Source organism: Bufo gargarizans, chromosome 6 (genome assembly GCF_014858855.1).
Source record: "Bufo gargarizans isolate SCDJY-AF-19 chromosome 6, ASM1485885v1, whole genome shotgun sequence".
In the NCBI taxonomy this organism is placed as follows: Eukaryota; Metazoa; Chordata; class Amphibia; order Anura; family Bufonidae; genus Bufo; species Bufo gargarizans.
The window spans coordinates 328,410,633-328,428,588 of NC_058085.1; the positions used below are offsets into that span (position 1 = coordinate 328,410,633).

General features: G+C 46.1%; 1 protein-coding gene across 1 annotated transcript in view; it reads left to right on the forward strand.

The window, feature by feature from the left end:
- Positions 1–16,984, forward strand: part of SFXN3 (sideroflexin 3) — a 41,539-nt gene extending 24,555 nt beyond the window's left edge. The window contains exons 6-11 of the mRNA XM_044297433.1: positions 220–305; positions 3,637–3,764; positions 6,762–6,811; positions 13,742–13,791; positions 14,763–14,810; positions 16,499–16,984. Coding sequence (XP_044153368.1) covers positions 220–305; positions 3,637–3,764; positions 6,762–6,811; positions 13,742–13,791; positions 14,763–14,810; positions 16,499–16,595 — 459 coding nt within the window. The 3' untranslated portion in view covers positions 16,596–16,984. The remainder of the gene's footprint in view (positions 1–219; positions 306–3,636; positions 3,765–6,761; positions 6,812–13,741; positions 13,792–14,762; positions 14,811–16,498) is intronic.
- The last annotated feature ends 972 nt before the right edge of the window (positions 16,985–17,956 follow it).

The following is a 17,956-nucleotide window of genomic DNA, read 5'->3' on the forward strand; positions in this document are numbered from 1 at the left end:
TGCAACCTCTCATTATCACGAAAAAGGAAGGTACAGTAGTTGTTACCAGTGAAAATAGAACAATTATTATACAGTATGTGGGTTTTATAAATTCTGGAAGAAAAATTGACAAGATAGTAGAAGCAAGCGAAGGTAAAATTTCAGCTTTAGATGGGAAAGTTTTTACAATGTGCTTCCACTTTGCATCTATGAACAGTTCTCTCCCATTATGTATTTCAGCGCCTTCCCTCATTAATCGGGCGCTTTGTGCCTTTTGGTGCTGTAGCTGCGGCTAACTGCATCAACATCCCCCTTATGAGACAAAGGTAAGTGTGTTTCTTTGCAGTAAACCATTATGTCATGGACATTATACTGACTGATTCATGACAAGTTGTAACAAACCAGGATTCGGCCCCCTAACAGAAGTGGGTTAAAAAGGTTCTCTGGAAATAATTTCTTTGTATCTTATTTTATCTTATATCTTAAACAGATAACTGGAGAACAAGAAATTTTTCTCCGATACAATATATTACACAATTTCATATATTCACCTGCACTATTGATTTATGCAAAGTTGCGCGAAAGTACAGTGACCACTAAGCCTCCTCAGAGACATGTCCGTATTCTCAGAGCAATTTGCGGAACGGCACGAACAGCCTTTACATATAACTGCCTATTCTTGTCCGCAAAGCGCGGGCAAGAATAGGACATGTTATATTTTTTTGGGCGGGTGCACGGAATGGAGCAACGGATGCGGACAGCACACAGAGTGCTGTCCGCATCTTTTGCGGCCCCTTTGAAGTGAATGGGTCCGCATCCGAGCCGCCAAAACAGTGGCGCGGATGCGGACCAAAACAACGGCTGTGTGCATGAGGCCTAAGGGCTCATGCACACGAACGTGTGCTGGCCGTTCCGTGCATTTGCAGTCCCCAATGCACGGGCAACATCTGTGTGGTGTCCACAAACGAATGCAGACCCATTCAACTTGAATGGGTCCATGATCCGTCCGCACTGCAAAAAAATAGAACATGTTCTATTTTTTTTTTGCGGTGTGGAGGCACGGAGCGGAACTCCTTCCGGATTGCGGACCCATTCAAGTGAAAGGGTTCGCATCTGTGATGCGTTGCGCAAACGGCCAGGGCCCATATATTGCGGACCTGCTCTTTGTGTGCATGAGCCCTAAATCCCCAAGTTCCAGTTCCTGAACTGGTTTCCAACAGAAACAGTCAATAGCAGACAGCTTTTCAATCAGACAAGCTGAAGATTTAGAGAGAAGGATCTCGATTAGACACAGGTAGATGGCCAAAGGTTGAATGACTACATAGGAAAAAATCGGAGGTCTAGGCAGCCCAGATCAGCACTAATAGACTGGACATGAAGACAGAGCACACTTTGCAACACAGATATTAGAATTGTTTATTGAGCTAGAAAATATGGTTAACTGGAACTTGTCACCAGGTTTTACTCTTCTAAACTGTACCTACCAAGCTGTACACCTATTCAAATGTCCTGCTCCATATGCAAATGTATTCTCAAGTGTTGGACATATCTGAACCAGGCAAGTGTTCTGGACTAGGGGCACTAAGCCAGACCCTATGTCTTTGATTGAAGATCTTGAAGTACCTTCTAGGTCATTGGCTTCTACAGTCATTCAGCTGCAACAAAAGTATCAAGTGGAAGGCACATCTTTGAACCGCACATGAAGACCTCCATTTTGTGTAATTGTTGCTATGGTCAATGAAAGGCTGTAAAAGCTGATGACCCCGAAGTTACATTGGCACTGGCGCATGCACAGAATGAAATCAAGTCCTCTCCCCAGAAGAGGGCTACCACTCGCCGCACAAGCCAGTTCTCTGCTTTATAGAGCTATAAATCCATGTCTGTAAAAAAAAAAGTGTAGATGATGTAGGAGGCATCAACCACCTTTATCAAAGGTAGAGGGACGAGATTTGTGTGGAAAGACCAGGGCATTTGCATGGTCCAGATGTACCCCAGTGGACACTTAATTATTTGCATATGGCTGAAGAATTTTTCAAACTAGTTTTTCTAAATGATGCAGGTATACTGGTGAGTCATAAAACATGATGAGAATGATTTAGAGGGTAAACCTGACGGCAGGTTCTTTTTAGCTGATGTGTCATGGGATTCTTGTGCATTGTACCTAAAAAAAATGGAAAGGTGTCTCATATGTGGCCCTGGAACAGCAGGTGGCAGCAGAGAACAACTCCAGGAAACCAGCTCAGGAGAACAGAATATTATGATGACTGCACGGTAGATGTAGGTTGCAATAGTTGGCTGTATGTCAGTGGTTTGTTTAGGGCCAGCTCTTACTGCTCTGTTGTTTGGATAAGTTACCCCATAAGGAGCCTCATATTAAAACTTGGAACAGCTAATGATTATTTTAGTCTCCACCCTGCACCTTGTGTCCATGGTTGGACCGGCCAACCAGAGTACCAAACTCTGACACAATAATGAACCTCTACTAAAACAGGGCCCCAGGGTCTAGTAGAAGATAATTTGGAGAAGACCCTGGAACTAATACCTAGATATCCTATTAGATCTTGTTGATTAACCATGCATGCGAAATAACAACAATTACTTAAAAGTGGACATCCATATTATACACAGAGGGTGAGCCCTCAGAATCATGTCCTCTGGTGGGCTTAAGAAACTTCAGTCAGATGCTGCGTATCTTTTCTTTAGTCTCCAAGGGGCAGATTTTATCAAGACTGGCATTTTGTACACCAGTCTTGATATTCCTTATGCTCAGGGGCGGACTGGGAACTTAAAGTGGCCCAAGAAAAAAAAACTTGAACCCAATGTGGGTCCAAATTGACAGAAGGTGGGGCAACACAAGTAGGTAGGGTCAGTAATACCATAGTGCAACACAGAATAACATCCCACAGAATCGAATACCACAGTGCAGCACAAAATACCTCCCCAGAAGCTGCCCCTCTGTGGTGGCCATCAATAGCTGCCACGTTCTGTCCTCCTCATCCAATTGTCTCTAAAATGGATATGGAGCAGTAGGCTTAGGGGTTGAAATGTGGACCACAACATCATGCCAGCCCTACCTTCAGCATTCTTCCTGGACTTCCTGCACTTCTAATAATGATCCCTCTAGTTCTCTCATTAGTATGTACCTGACAAGTGGCAGTGAGGGGAGCTCGAGTTGCCCTATGGACATGGGCCCACCTGGAAAATGCACTATAAGGTTTATGACCAGTCTGCCCCTGCCTGTGGTGATGGAAGATGAGCCTAAATTATGGTGAGATGCCGGACTTGTCATAAATTAGGTGCATCCCCTGGCAGTCCTTGTACCTAAACTGAAATTTACGGCAGTTCGGAGACTCCCACCCTTGCCACATGCCCTACTTGGAAAGTGGCGAGAGCACAGTAAGAACTCACAATGGCATTAAAGCTGCAAACATGGGTTTTGCAACTTTTTTCCACCAGAAAACTGGCGTAGGAAGATAATAAATCTCTGCCCTAGTGCTCTATATTTATTTTTTCACTCTTGCCCTCCATCATACCTTGTGTGAGGTGCCAGGTAATGAAACAGACCACCTCACCATTCACCCTTATTTTTAAAGTCTCAGTTTATCTACTTTTTTTTCAGAATTTCTCTTATAATCCAACTATTCATGTATTATACAGAGAATTGAAGTTTGGGATCCCCATTACAGATGAGAATGGAAACAGACTGGGAGAGTCTACAAAAGCTGCTCAGCAGGCCATTGCCCAGGTGGTGGTATCTAGGATTGGCATGGCAGCTCCGGCTATGGGTGTGTATTGTATGGTTAAAATTCCTTACCTTGGAACATCAACACCTTGTTTACTGTGGTCCTGCTGAGGTCTTAGTTGCTGCTGATATTTGATGAACTTTCAAGAAGATTTTCTTCCTTTGTTTGAGGTTACTTACCACCATGTTCGGCATTTCATGGGATAATTGATATTTTCCTGTAAGGAATGGAACCTTTTCTCTACTACATGCCTATGCAAAGTAATGATCGGTAATAAAAAAATAGTAATCGACTGGAAAGGTCATATAATACCAAGCAGCGTGCTTTGCACAAATCCCTTTAAGCACGACGTACTTTCTTATCTGAGGGCAGATTTATTTGTTTATTTCTTTATTAAAAATAAAAGGGGGAAAAGAAAAAAAAATATCCATAGGCAAAAAATTATCCAAAAAGGGAAACAGCTACATTTCTGATAAAGTGTTTCTTTAAAGAGGTCACATTGCTAGAATCCATAATCTTCTACTAAGGGCTCATGCACACAGCCGTTGCCCGGCCATGGCCGTATTATGGCCCACATACAGTGCGTCTGCAATAGACGGGCACCGGCCGTGTGCACCCCGCATCACGGATGCGGACCCATTCACTTGAATGAGTCTGCAATCCAGGAGATGTGGTGCAGTACGGAACGGAGGCATGGATCGGAAGTCCACGGAAGCACTACGGAGTGCTTCTGTGGGTTTTCGGTCTGTGCCTCCTCACTGCATGCACTACTTTTTTGCGGTGCGGAACGTCGGATGGGGATATCGGACCCCATTCAAGTGAATGGGTCCGCGTTCCGCATGCGGCGGCCCTACGGTCGGTGCCCGTACATTGCAGACCGCAATTTGTGCTCTGCAGCATGGGCCCGGCCAGCACACGGTCGTGTGCATGAGCCCTAACAATCATTTCCCAGAAGTAATGGGCTTTAGCTCTTTAAAAAGTTCCTAAACCCTTTTGGCTCTGCTTCAGTTACTGGAAAGTGGTAATACAATATTCCAGGCTAGTGTAAGCAGGGGTGCACCTAGCCTTTCTGCTGCCTAAGGCAAAAACTGAAACGGCACCCCCCCCTTTCCCAATGCCAATTATTTTACCTAACCCCTACCCTTCAGGCCATGGGCCTTCGGCTGCCCCCCTCTTGCCTCTACCTGGTGCTGCCTGAGGCGATCCCCTCAGCTTGCCTCATTGGTGGTGCACACCTGAGTTCTTGACGTGGTGCGCCATGCCTTCCAAACAATCAGAATAGACCCACATTCCCAAGGACACCACTTTTCTGTCCCAACAAAATTGCTCTATCACAGATCGTTTCATCCTGGAACTGGTACCAGGAAAGTCAATTACAAGTTAAAGGGGTATTCCACACAAGTAAAACAATGTTCCTAGTCTGCAAATAATTAAAAAAAAAAGAACTTAGGACGGGTTCACATCACCATTTAGCTTTCCGTTTTTGTGATCCGTCAGAAGCACAGAAAAAAAAAATGAATCCGTTATTTTGAACATCAATTTTGATCAGTTTGCATCAGTAAGGGGACTATAAGATTCTTTATTTGCAGGCCATGGGTCATTGTTTTATTTGCGCCAAAATACCCCTGTAATGTATTTCTAGCAGCAAAAGAAGCATTCAGTCACTGGTGAGCTCCGGGTGTGAGGCCCTGGAAGAACATTTGTGAGAAGTCTTCTTGTAAGCTGCCGGAAGAAAGGGCGTGCCCTCCTATCAATGCCTGACCCTAGGGAGCATCGGTGTGAGGATTGCCACTGTGAATAAGGCCTAGTTCACACAAACTTTTTTTTGCAAGTGTACGGGCCGTTTTTTGGGGTTTCTGTATACGGTCCGTTCCGCAAAAAAAAATGAATGTACTCCGTATGCATTCCGTTTCCGTATTTCAGTTTTTCCGTTCCGTTGAAAGATAGAACATGTCCTATTATTGCCCGCAAATCACGTTCCATGGCTCCATTCAAGTCAATGGGTCCGCAAAAAAAAAAAACGGAACACATACGGAAATGCATCCGTATGTCTTCAGTATCCGTTCCGTTTTTTCTGAACCATCAATCGAAAATGTTATGCCCAGCCCAATTTTTTTATGTAATTACTGTATACTGTACATGGCATACGGAAAAACGGAAAGGAAACAGAACAACGGATCCGTGAAAAATGGACCGCAAAAAACAATAAAAGCCATACGTTCGTGTGAACTAGGCTCATGCACCCAGCATCACGGATGCGGACCCATTCCCTTGAATGGGTCCACAATCACGGAGATGCGGAACGGAAGCACGGATCGGAACCCCACGGAAGTGGTGTTTCTGTCCGTGCCTCTGCACCGCCAAAATATAGAACATGTTCTATTTTTTTGCGGTGCGGACGTATTACGGACCCATTCAAGTTGAATGGGTCTCGATCCGTCCTGGCACCTGCACGGCACTAGCACCTGCGCGTGTGCATGAACCCTAACTGTTGCACCAAAAGCCACTACCACTCCAATCCTCCTCTCCTCCGGGGCTTGTGGCAAATACACTGTGAAGTTGCCACCTCGATTTGCGTGTTGAAAATCTGCAGCGTTTTACAAAACCGACAATTCTGAAAACTCATCCACACAAAAAAAAAATCAGCAGCGTAAAGTGAGCCGCAATGTGAATGCCAAACCTGCAGCATGTCAGTTTAGGCCACGGAGTTCCACTGGGGATTTCTCCCTTTGCAATGTAGAAGGTGACAACAGAGGCAACTGCGCTGCAGATCTGTGTCAGAATCTCTATGTAACTCATTTTGCTGCTAATTTTGCTGTGGATCTTCATGTAGATGTACCTTTCACCCTGCCATGCACCCTCGTGCCTAGTATGAGGGGGCAGTCAATGAGGCAAGGTCCTGACTTTTGTCATCTTTTATCTCTGTGTCATGCTCCGCCCCCCAGGCCCTGCACTATTCAGAATATGGATTACTTTTACCTGGAATGTTCCTTTAGTGCTTATTCTCCAAATAATCAGCATTAATTTGCTTTTTTCTAGCAATCCCCCCAGTGATAATGAACATATTGGAGAAGAGAGCATTTCTTAAGGTACGCATTTATATTACTGGAAACACATGTCTCAGTATTGCCCCCCCCGATTCAAGATAAATTCTCATTCTCAAAACACGGATCTGCAAAAAAAAATGTTACGTCCATTTTTTTTTTGCAGACCCATTGTAACTATGCCTGTCCTAGGACATGTTCTGTTTTTTTGCAGAATGGACATGGAATGCACAAAGAGTAATTTCCGTTTTTTGCGGCCCTATTGAAATGAATAGTTTCACATACGGGCCACAAAAAAGACCAGTACGGACATGGACAAAAAATACGTTCATGTGCATGAGCCCTAATACTGCACATTTAGTCAGTGCAGTAAAATGCTGTATATTAAAGAGGACCCGTCACCCCTGTGTTTTAGTAACTACAGTACTCACATTCCCCATATAATTGCAATTCTGGAGCTTCTACTCTTATAACGCTATGTTTTATCATTCAACTATTATTCCTACATAAAGGTCTAAATGGGTGTTTCCATGCACAGTCTGACACTGTCCAATCAGTGCTGCCAGTGTAAGGTGCAGGGACCCCCCCCCCCCCCCCAACTGGTAACACCCATCTAGGCCTTTATGGCAGACTTCTGGTATTTCATTCATAAACTTTTATTAGGAATAATATGAGGAATGGCATGGAAAGGTTTTCTGCGAGATAATGTCACCATTTTGGGATAGATATAATGCATTAAAAAACAATGTATACATTTTTTGTGGGGGGGAATGGAAAAATAACTGCGAGGGTAGGTTCACATGCTTTTTTTTTGGCACGTGTTTTAGCTCGGATCCAATTCTGAAAACAGTGCTAAAACGGCCTCACATTGTTTTCAATGGGAGGCTGCGCTGTAGTTCACGTGGCCAAGGATTTTTCCCATGCCGTTTTCCAGATTGCGGCAAGAATGTACACATCCATTCTTGAAGAGGTTAAAGCGCGGACCCCTCAGAAAGCCACAGCGTGATCCTATGGGGCTAAACTGAGAGCTAAAAAATCAACTTCATAAATAACTTTGTCACGAAATGCATTTCTTTTTAAATAGCGGATGCAATGACAGGAAATCACCGCCCCCCCCCCATCATTAAACCCCTCAGATGCCGCGTTCGTGGCATCTGAGATCTATATTAAAACAATTTAATGTTTGCTAATAAAAAAATAAAAAAATTGTACTTACCTCATCCATTGAATCTCGAAAAGGCCGCCGTGGCCATCTTGCTTGAAGATCCAGCGTGAAATCTCACGCGTCATGATGTCGGCCGGAGTGGTGATGTCATACATCACCGTGCATGAGATTTTGCACTGGGTCTTTAAGCAAGATGGCTGTGGCGGCCTCTTCATGCTCAAATGGATGAGGTAAATATTGTAAGGGATCGCTCTCTCAAGCAGGGCGGCGATGACAGAATCCTCCTCTGACAACGGGGTTAAAGTCCAAGTGGTGCTTTATTTTGGCACTTCAGCACCAGCACAAACATAAACGAAAATAAACACCTGCCCGTCTGGGCTGTACCTAATACATAGCTCGTCTCCCTAACTCACCTATAGAGCGCAGTTCACACAAGGGGTGAGATCCGGCTTATCTCAGTTATATGGTCCAGCAGCCTCCTGGCTGTGACCACTCCAGTACCTTAGGGGGGATATGGTCCAAGAGTCCTCCCGACCAGGGGTCAAGTCCTGGGAAAAAAAGTGTGGGAAATCACCCAAGATCCAGTGCCTCCACGTGAAGTCACGGCACGCGGCGTACGCAAAGGGCAGGGAAGGTCACTCTCTTTCTCCCCCCTCCCTTGTCACTCTCTTTCTCCCCCCTCCCTCCCTCCCTTGTCACTCTCTTTCTCCCCCCTCCCCCCCTCCCTTGTCACTCTCTTTCTCCCCCCTCCCTCCCTCCCTTGTCACTCTCTTTCTCCCCCTCCCTCCCTTGTCACTCTCTTTCTCCCCCCTCCCTCCCTTGTCACTCTTTCTTCCCCCTCCCTCCCTTGTCACTCTCTTTCTCCCCCCTCCCTCACTTGTCACTCTCTTTCTCCCCCTCCCTCCCTTGTCACTCTCTCTTTCATTCCCTCCCTCCCTTGTCACTCTCTCTTTCTCCCCACCCACCTCGGGTGTAGCGTGGCCGAGCTCTGTCCGGTCCGTGATACAGGAGCATTTGCTGTACCCGGCCGGACTGACAGGAAGTGCACACTAAGTGAGCACTTCCTGTCAGTCCGGCCGGGTACAGGAAACAAAAGCTCCTGTACCACGGACCGGACAGAGCTCGGCCACGATACACTTGAGGCGCTTCCCTCCTGTCAGTCCCTCTCTTCATGCTGCGCCAGAGCTTGGCGCCGACAGTGTTGAGGGGCACAATGCGCTGCCCTGCTGAAAGGGAACGGCGTTCCTGCTAAGAACAAAAGTGCAGGAACGCCGTTCCCACGCGTTCCTGCAGGACTCGAGCCCTGCTCCCGACTCTGACCATACGACACCTCTTTCCTCAGGCGTCGCTGGGTCACCCAAAATTAAGGATACACACAGCCTCATGTTCCCCCAGCCCTCCTGGCTGGGACCACACAGAGCCTCTGTAGGCTTCCTTTTCCAAGTCCTCTCCCTCACATCATACACAGAGGGTTGGTTTATCCCCCATTGATTACACAGCAGGACTCACCTACGATAGCCTCAATTAGCAGGGTTTCCCAACTCCGGTGCTCGGGACCTACCTACCAGTCATGTTTTCAGGATTTCCTTAGTATTGAGTAGGTGATATAATTAGTGTCCAAGCATCAGGATTTACCACAGGTATTCTTTCTGTAGGATATTCTCAAATCCTGACCGGAAGGTGGGTCCCGAGGACCGGAGTTGAGAAACCCTGGGTTAGAGGGAATAACTGTAGTGGACTAGGGGTGTGGAGTGAAAGACTTCCACTACCAACCTGTCTCCCAGTCCAAAGAAATCCAGCCCATACAACTTGAAACAAAATGATCCCCAGCCAGCTATGCCTTGCTCAAGCAGCACCATTTCTTGATTCCAGTTATCTCACCCAGCTAAACGGAAAACCCAGGTGAGATACACACCGCCAGCCAGTGGCGGATCCAGAGCCTGGTCTCAAGAGGGGCACTTCCAGATTATTTTCTGTCCGCCACCACAAGACTACACAGTGTAGAGGTATACTGTATATTGTGGGGCACAGTGTATGTTATATGTGTATGACAAACATATTTCACATTAAAACTTACAATTACTTGGCTTGGCCCTTGGGGAACTCGGACACCACTTTAACACTTGGCCGGGGGCTCGGTGGAGCTGATGTGTTTTATCCTAATGAGAAAGATTTCATAATAAAGATTTGGAAAAGGGGCAGAGGGATAGCAGAGCAGGGAGAGGCTGGTGCTGCTACAAGGGGCTCATACCATGGGGGAGTAATAAAGCCCACCATAATGACCCCCAGTAGAAATATTTCTACTTTTAATAGACAGTGAAAAAAATACCCCCTTGTAATGCCCCCAGTTGAGCTAATGTCCCTATAGTGCCCCCATAATGTGCGAGTATAAAATACCCCTATATAGTGCCCCCAGTAAATGCCCCCATAGTGCTTCTCTCCCCCCTTCCTCCTAGTGCCCCCCATAATGTACCAGTATAAAATGTCCCATATATAATGCCCCATTAGATGCCCTCAGTGTCCCTTACAATTTGCAGGTATAAAATACCCCTTCTTAGTGCCCCCTGGAGATGACTCCATAGTACTTGTGATGAATACCACACCTCGTGCCCGCTCAACGTCAGCCACGTCGAGCTCACGAGACCTGGTATGGTCACGGGGCCACCAAAAACATGAAGTTACGCCTCCAGTGGAGCACGTAAGGTCAGGTTGGTATAGTTTACACACACACCCCCTGTCCACGTGGGCACAGAGAGGCAACAAGCTGATAGAGCCTTTTCACTGCCGCAGTGAAAACAGCATGCCCTCAGCCCGGGTAACTGCAAACAGTCTCGTTTGATATAAGCCCGGTCCTCTAACGGGATTATATAGGGTCAGAAACCAACCCGCGGTAGCTTATAACTAGGCCAAAACACGGACGTGGGGATTCGTGATCGAGATACAAGATAGCACAAGATTAGATTTAATAGCCGTTTCGGCACACTAGATTTAACACAATATACACAGACAATATATACAGTGGTCTGAGTTTACAGATACAGGTTATATGGTTACAACAGGGTTAAGCAGTGTAAAAGTCAGTTACCGAGTATGATGAAAGTTCCTTTGAGATGTTCTTTGCTGGAGTCCACATGAAGGGCCGTGAGCTCAGCTATTTCCTGGGTCCCTCTAAACACATGTGTAGGATGTGACCCCTCTTCAGAGAAAGACCCACCTACTTGCTGGCACCAGACTTTTAACCTGCAGCCGACCCCTCCTCTCCCCCTCTTCTGGGCTGGCCGCAAATGACCCACAAAACCCTTTAGGGTTCATAGCTCCAGACCGGAGGGTCACAGGGAGATAGTTCTGGGACTAATGGACCTGCCTGGGTTCCGGCTACAAGTCCAAACCTGGTACCGTTATGTGGTTTCTATGAGGAGATATGGGTATCTCCCTACCCCGACCTTGTCCCAGTAAACAAAGACCATGGGAACGTACCTCGTGGCCACCGGGACACAAATATGTATCTGGTTTGCGCCTGCGATGGCCAGGCGATTCATAATTCCTTATGAAAGGTAGGTGCCAACATGTCTGGGAAGTCTCATTGATCCTGGGGAAGGGCGGATACCCCATGCTGGGGTTTTTTCATGCAAGATTCAGTTGGCTCCAAACTGGTGCACAGAGGTGTGACCTTCTCCTTGAAGCCTGGACCCCCTGGGGCCTCTGCTCTTGCCAACTGACACTCAGATGCCTGGGGGGGGGGGGTGGAAACCCATTTTGCATGTACACTGAACATGCCAAGAGGTGCATCAAATTGCAATCAGGGCTGGGGCTTTGAAACAGGGCCCTCCTGTGGAGTTCCCTACCTCTGCTATCTGTCAGCAAATGGAGGGTGTGAGGACATGGCTGACAGTAAATATTAATCCATATTCCTCACAGTACTCCTCTCCCCCCTTCCCCATAGTAGCCACCATAATGTGTCCCAGTATAAAATGCTACTCTACAGAGCCCCCCATATAAAATACCCCTTCTTTGTGGCCTCAGTAGATGCCCCTATAGTGCCCACCAATAATGTGCCAGTAATAAGTGCCCCAATAATGTGCCAGTAATAAGTGCCCCCCATTACGTGCCAGTAATAAGAGTCCCCCATCACGTGCCAGTCACTGGAGTCCCACCAATCATGAGCCAGTAATAAGAGCCCTCCCTAATGTGCCAGTAACAAGACCCCCCTAATGTGCCAGTAACAAGAGGCCCCCCCTAATGTGCCAGTAACAAGAGGCCCCCCTAATGTGCCAGTAACAAGAGGCCCCCCTAATATGCCAGTAACAAGAGGCCCCCCTAATGTGCCAGTAACAAGAGGCCCCCCTATTGTGCCAGTAACAATAGGCCCCCCAATCATGTGCCAGTAACAAGAGGCCCCCCAATCATGTGCCAGTAACAAGAGGCCCCCCAATCATATGCCAGTAACAAGAGTCCCCGTAATGTGCCAGTAACAAGAGCCCCCCTAATGTGCGAGTTACAAGAGGCCCCCCTAATGTGCCAGTAACAAGAGGCCCCCCTAATGTGCCAGTAACAAGAGGCCCCCCCTAATGTGCCAGAAACAAGAGCCCCCACCTAATGTGCCAGAAACAAGAGCCCCCACCTAATGTGCCAGTAACAAGAGCCCTCCCCCCTAATGTGCCAGTAACAAGAGGCCCCCCTAATGTGCCAGTAACAAGAGGCCCCCCTAATGTGCCAGTAACAAGAGCCCCCCCTAATGTGCCAGTAACAAGAGCCCCCCCTAATGTGCCAGTAACAAGAGCCCTCCCCCCTAATGTGCCAGTAACAAGAGCCCCCCTAATGTGCCAGTAACAAGAGGCCGTCCTAATGTGTCAGTAACCAGAGGCCCCCCTAATGTGCCAGTAACAAGAGCCCCCCCTAATGTGCTAGTAACAAGAGCCCACCCCCCCTGATGTGCCAGTAACAAGAGCCCTCCCCCCCTGATGTGCCAGTAACAAGAGCCCTCCCCCCTGATGTGCCAGTAACAAGAGGCCCCACCTAATGTGCCAGTAAAACTATTGTACATATAAAAAAAAAACACTTACACTTACCTCCATGTCAGCGATGCGGTGCCGGCCTCTTCCGGCCTGTGTCCCGCACTGTATAACTCAGGCGGCCTAGTGCCTGCAGCCTATCAGAGGAAGGGGAAGGGACACTCCTCTCCCTCCTCTGCCCGTTCACATTTGCAGCACAGCCATCTGTATCGCTGTCCTGAGGACGGCGATACAGATGACTATAGAGACGAGCGCTTCTGAGCAGCTCGGGGGGGGGGGGGGCAATTGCCCCGTTGCCCCCCCTCCCCCCTGGATCTGCCAGTGCCGTCAGCCCACCTCTATCATGCACTTCACCACAGTATGATTTTTTTTTGGCTACCACGAAGCATGAGGAGCTTCGGCTTTGCGGCAAATCAAATTTTTCTTGAAATTCAGATCGAAGTCCTCTTCGTCAACTTCGATTCGCTCAAAACTAGTGGCCACCACTGCATTCAGTTCAGCACCTTATTCTTGTGATCAATGGTCCCTGCGGTCTGACCCCCATTAATCAGATACTTATTCCCCATCCTGTAGTAGATAAGTTCCTATTGTGGGACAACCCCATTTCATATATTCTCCAGTAAATGGGATGACAGAGGACACCTGCTGTGTGTTCCTGGGATTTACAAAATGTATGATAGTGGAAACAATTTGGATCTATAAGGTCCACCTTGTAGGGAGGACGTATGGAATCACAGTCTTTATAAAATCTATTCTGGTTGCCCTGAGTGACTTGTATCTCTTGTATTCTGACAACAGCGCTACCCCTGGATGAACGCACCACTACAAGTTGGCCTAGTTGGATTTTGGTAAGTTTGTTGACTTATGTTTATGAACACTCCAGTATATCTGCCTGTATACATGACCTCTGTCACTGGTGAGAAGGTGGGGAGACAGGGAGAGATGGGGGGATCACTCTCCTCATCAATACAGCAAACTCCTTAAGAATGGTTTGTGGGAGAATCCTGAGAGAACTGAGATTGTTGGAAAGTGCGGTGTTGAATGCATGGAGTTGTCCAGGTACTGTGTTAGACCTGAGTTTTGGGGGAAAAAGCCAAAGATATCCCTAACGCTTCAGAAGCAGTACTTTGCCTGGTAAACGTATTACAGAATCTTGAGACGACTCCAAGACCCCTGATAGATCCCCTTCTGTATTAGACTAAATGGAGAGCAACTGTGCAGAAGAAAGAGTATCTCTTTCCACGGGAGGACCTGGCACATCAGGCCTGGGGCATAATACTTTTATTAGACTGTAGTTGCACTGCAGGGAAATCGAACACTTACTTGCGCGGTGTGCTTCCCAGTGATTTCAATGGGACTTCCGAAGATAGCCAAGCACGCCGCTCGGCTATTTTCAACACTCCTGTAGAAATGAATGTAGGATGGCCGTTGTGCCCTTCAGCACTTTACCGAAGGTCCTCTATGTTCAAGGTACACTGCAATGTTCAAGGTACACTGCAAAACACTGACAGCGGCCATGTGCACATCACCGGAACTATAATAGAAAATGCCTATTATATCAGACAAGAATAGGACATGTTCTATTTTTTTGCGGAGACGCGGACCGGAAGTTCGGGGCCACAGAACAGAAGTGCGGATGCGGACAGCACACTGTGTGCTGTCTGCACCTTTTCCAGCCCCATTAAAAATAAATGGGTACGCACCTGTTTCTCATAATTAAGGAACAGATCCGGACCATTCATACAGACGTCTGAATAGAGCCTAATACTCGACAGCATCTGCATAGAATATAAACCTCTTGCTCTTTTTTTCATTTTAGTCTGGTGTTTGCAACTCCTTTGTGTTGTGCACTTTTCCCTCAAAAGAGGTAAGTAATGAATCCATGGAGCAGGTCTGTAACGGTGATGGAGTTATTTTATTATTATTAATGCTATCTGAAATTGTGTTTTGTACTTATGAAAGGATCTATCTATCTACTGTATTTTTCGCCCTATAAGACGCACCTGATGATAAGAAGCACCTAGGTTTTTGAGGAGGAAAATAAGAAAAAATATATTTTGAACCAAAAGGTGTGCTTTTGGTGGGTTTTGAACTAATGGTGGTCTGCGGGTGACACTATTATGGGGGATCTGTGGATGGCACTGTCATGGGGGCATCTGTGGATGCAACTGTTATGGGGGCATCTGTGGATGGCACTGTTATGGGGGCATCTGTGGATGGCACTGTTATAGGGGCATTTGTGGATGGCACTGTTATGGGGGCATCTGTGGATGCCACTGTTATAGGGGGCATCTGTGGTTGGCACTGTTATGAGGGTATCTGTGGATGGCACTGTTATGGGGGCATCTGTGGATGGCACTGTTATGGGGCATCTGTGGATGGCACTGTTATAGGGGCATCTGTGGATGGCACTGTTATAGGGGCATCTGTGGATGGCACTGTTATGGGGGCATCTGTGGATGGCACTGTTATGGGGGCATATGTGGATGGCACTGTTATGGGGGATCATTATGGAGGCATCTGTGGATTGCACTGTTATGGGGGCATCTGTGGATGGCATGACACTGCTATGGGGGGATCTGTGGATGACACATATATAGCATCTTATCTAATGTGTCATCCACAGATCCCCCATAATAGTGTCCCTGTGTAGTGAATGGGGGCCGGCATCTGGTTCTGTAATGGCAGCGGGGCCCGGTGCAGTCACTGTATTCTACTACACCGGGTCGCGCTCACAGTAGTATCATCATATCTAACTTGTAGGTATTGTTAAACTATTCAAATATCATCTGAAATCCAGCACTTTGCTTACTACAAACTTCGTAGCAGTCAGGAGGCCGGGCGGGCGCTCGCAACGTGACTCACTACATCACGCACCTGCTTCATTCATAAAGTTGGCAGAGCAATCGCGTGATGTAGTGAGTCACGCTGCGAGCGCCCGCCCGGCCTCCTGACTGCTACGAAGTTAGTAGTAAGCAAAGCGCCGGATTTCAGATGATATTTGAATAGTTTAACAATACCTACAAGTTATATATGATGATACTACTGTGAGCGGGGCCCGGTGTAGTAGAATACAGTGACTGCAACGGGCCCCGCTGCTATTACAGAACCAGATGCCGGCCCCCAGCCCCTCCTCCCTCTCAGCCGATACACCCGACGGCCGCAGCATTCACCCCATAAGACGCACTGCTATTTCCCCCCACTAAGTGCGTCTTATAGGGCAGAAAATACAGTATTTACATCTATCAATTTACATCTATCTATCATTTATCTATCAATGTCTATCTATCTATTTACATCTATCTATCATTTATCTATCAATGTCTATCTATCTATTTACATCTATCTATCTATCAATCTATCTCATGTCTATCTATCATCTATCTATCTATCTATCTATCTATCTATCTATCAATCTCCTATCTATCTATCTATCTATCTATCAATTTATCCATCCATCTATCACATCTGTTTTTAGCTGTGTTTTAACTTAGCTCCCTTTCTTTCTGATTCTGGAAGAAAACCTTTACTTCCTCTCTTTTATTATCTCTTTAGCTCTATGAAAGTATCCAGTTTGGAGCCGGAGGTCCGCGATCACATCCTAGCAAAGAGCCCCGGTACAGAGCTTGTATATTTTAACAAAGGACTCTAGACATGGGCCATATAGTGTCTCCATACTGAGCAGACCCTATAGGAAACGTTTGTGTCTACAATACACTCTACAAGCTGCTACTATACATTGTATTCCTCCATGAGGGTATTTCCAGCCTTCTCAGGTATAACCAGACACAGTGTAATGTTCTGTGAGGTTTGTGATTGGGTGTTTTCCTGGTAAATTGAATACATTCCAGTTAGAAGTGACATTTCCCAGGACTGATTTCATAGGTTATACTAGGCCTTTGAGAACTGAAAACAAAAATAGGCCTAATTCATATTCATATTCAGGCAGATTTATGAAAATTGTCCTAAGAAATATTTTATTTGCTGCTCATAGCAACTAGGGATGAGCGAATTGACTTCGGATGAAACATCCGAAGTCGATTCTCATAATACTTCATTTCAATACTGTACAGAGCGAGCGCTCCGTACAGTATTAGAATGTATTGGCTCCTAGAAGCTGAAGTTATTACTTCATGAAGTCTCACGAGACATCGCATAATAACTTTATAAATCAATTTCTACTGTAAAAAAAACTTTTTCCGAACTTGGCTTCATTTGCAAATGGTACCTTGGAACCGAAGCCGAGTTCGGGAAATGTTTTTTTACAGTAGAAATTGATTTATGAAGTTATTGTGCGAAGTCTCGCAAGACTTCACGAAGTAATAACTTCAGCTTATAGGAGCCAATATATTCTATTACTGTACGGAGCGCTCACTCTGTACAGTATTCAAACGAAGAATTATGCGAATCGACTTCGGATGTTTCATCCGATGTTGATTCGCTCATCCCTAACAGCAACCAACCAAAGTGCGATTGGTTGCTATGCTAAGACAATTTTCTGACTGTTTTATACATCTTCCCTGTTGCATTTGATTAATATACCAAAATATATTCTTAGTAGTGGTAGGTTTTCTCTAGTCTGAATTCAATAATGATCCCTGCAGAATCATATAAAAGCATAATTGCCTCATACAATCTGAATGTGTGTTATATATTATTTGGTCTACAACATTTATATGAAGATTATATTATTATAGAATGTGTCGGCAGATAAGAACCATTTGGCCCATCTAGTCTGCCCAATATACTGAATACTATGAATAGCCCTTGGCCCTATCTTATATGAAGGATGGCCTTATGCCTATCCCATGCATGCTTAAACTCCTCCACTGTATTTGCAGCTACCACTTCTGCAGGAAGGCTATTCCATGCATCCACTACTCTCTCAGTAAAGTAATACTTCCTGATATTACTATTAAACTTTTGCCCCTCTAATTTAAAACTATGTCCTCTTGTAGCAGTTTTTCTTCTTTTAAACATTCTCTCTCTTTTACCTTGTTGATTCCCTTTATG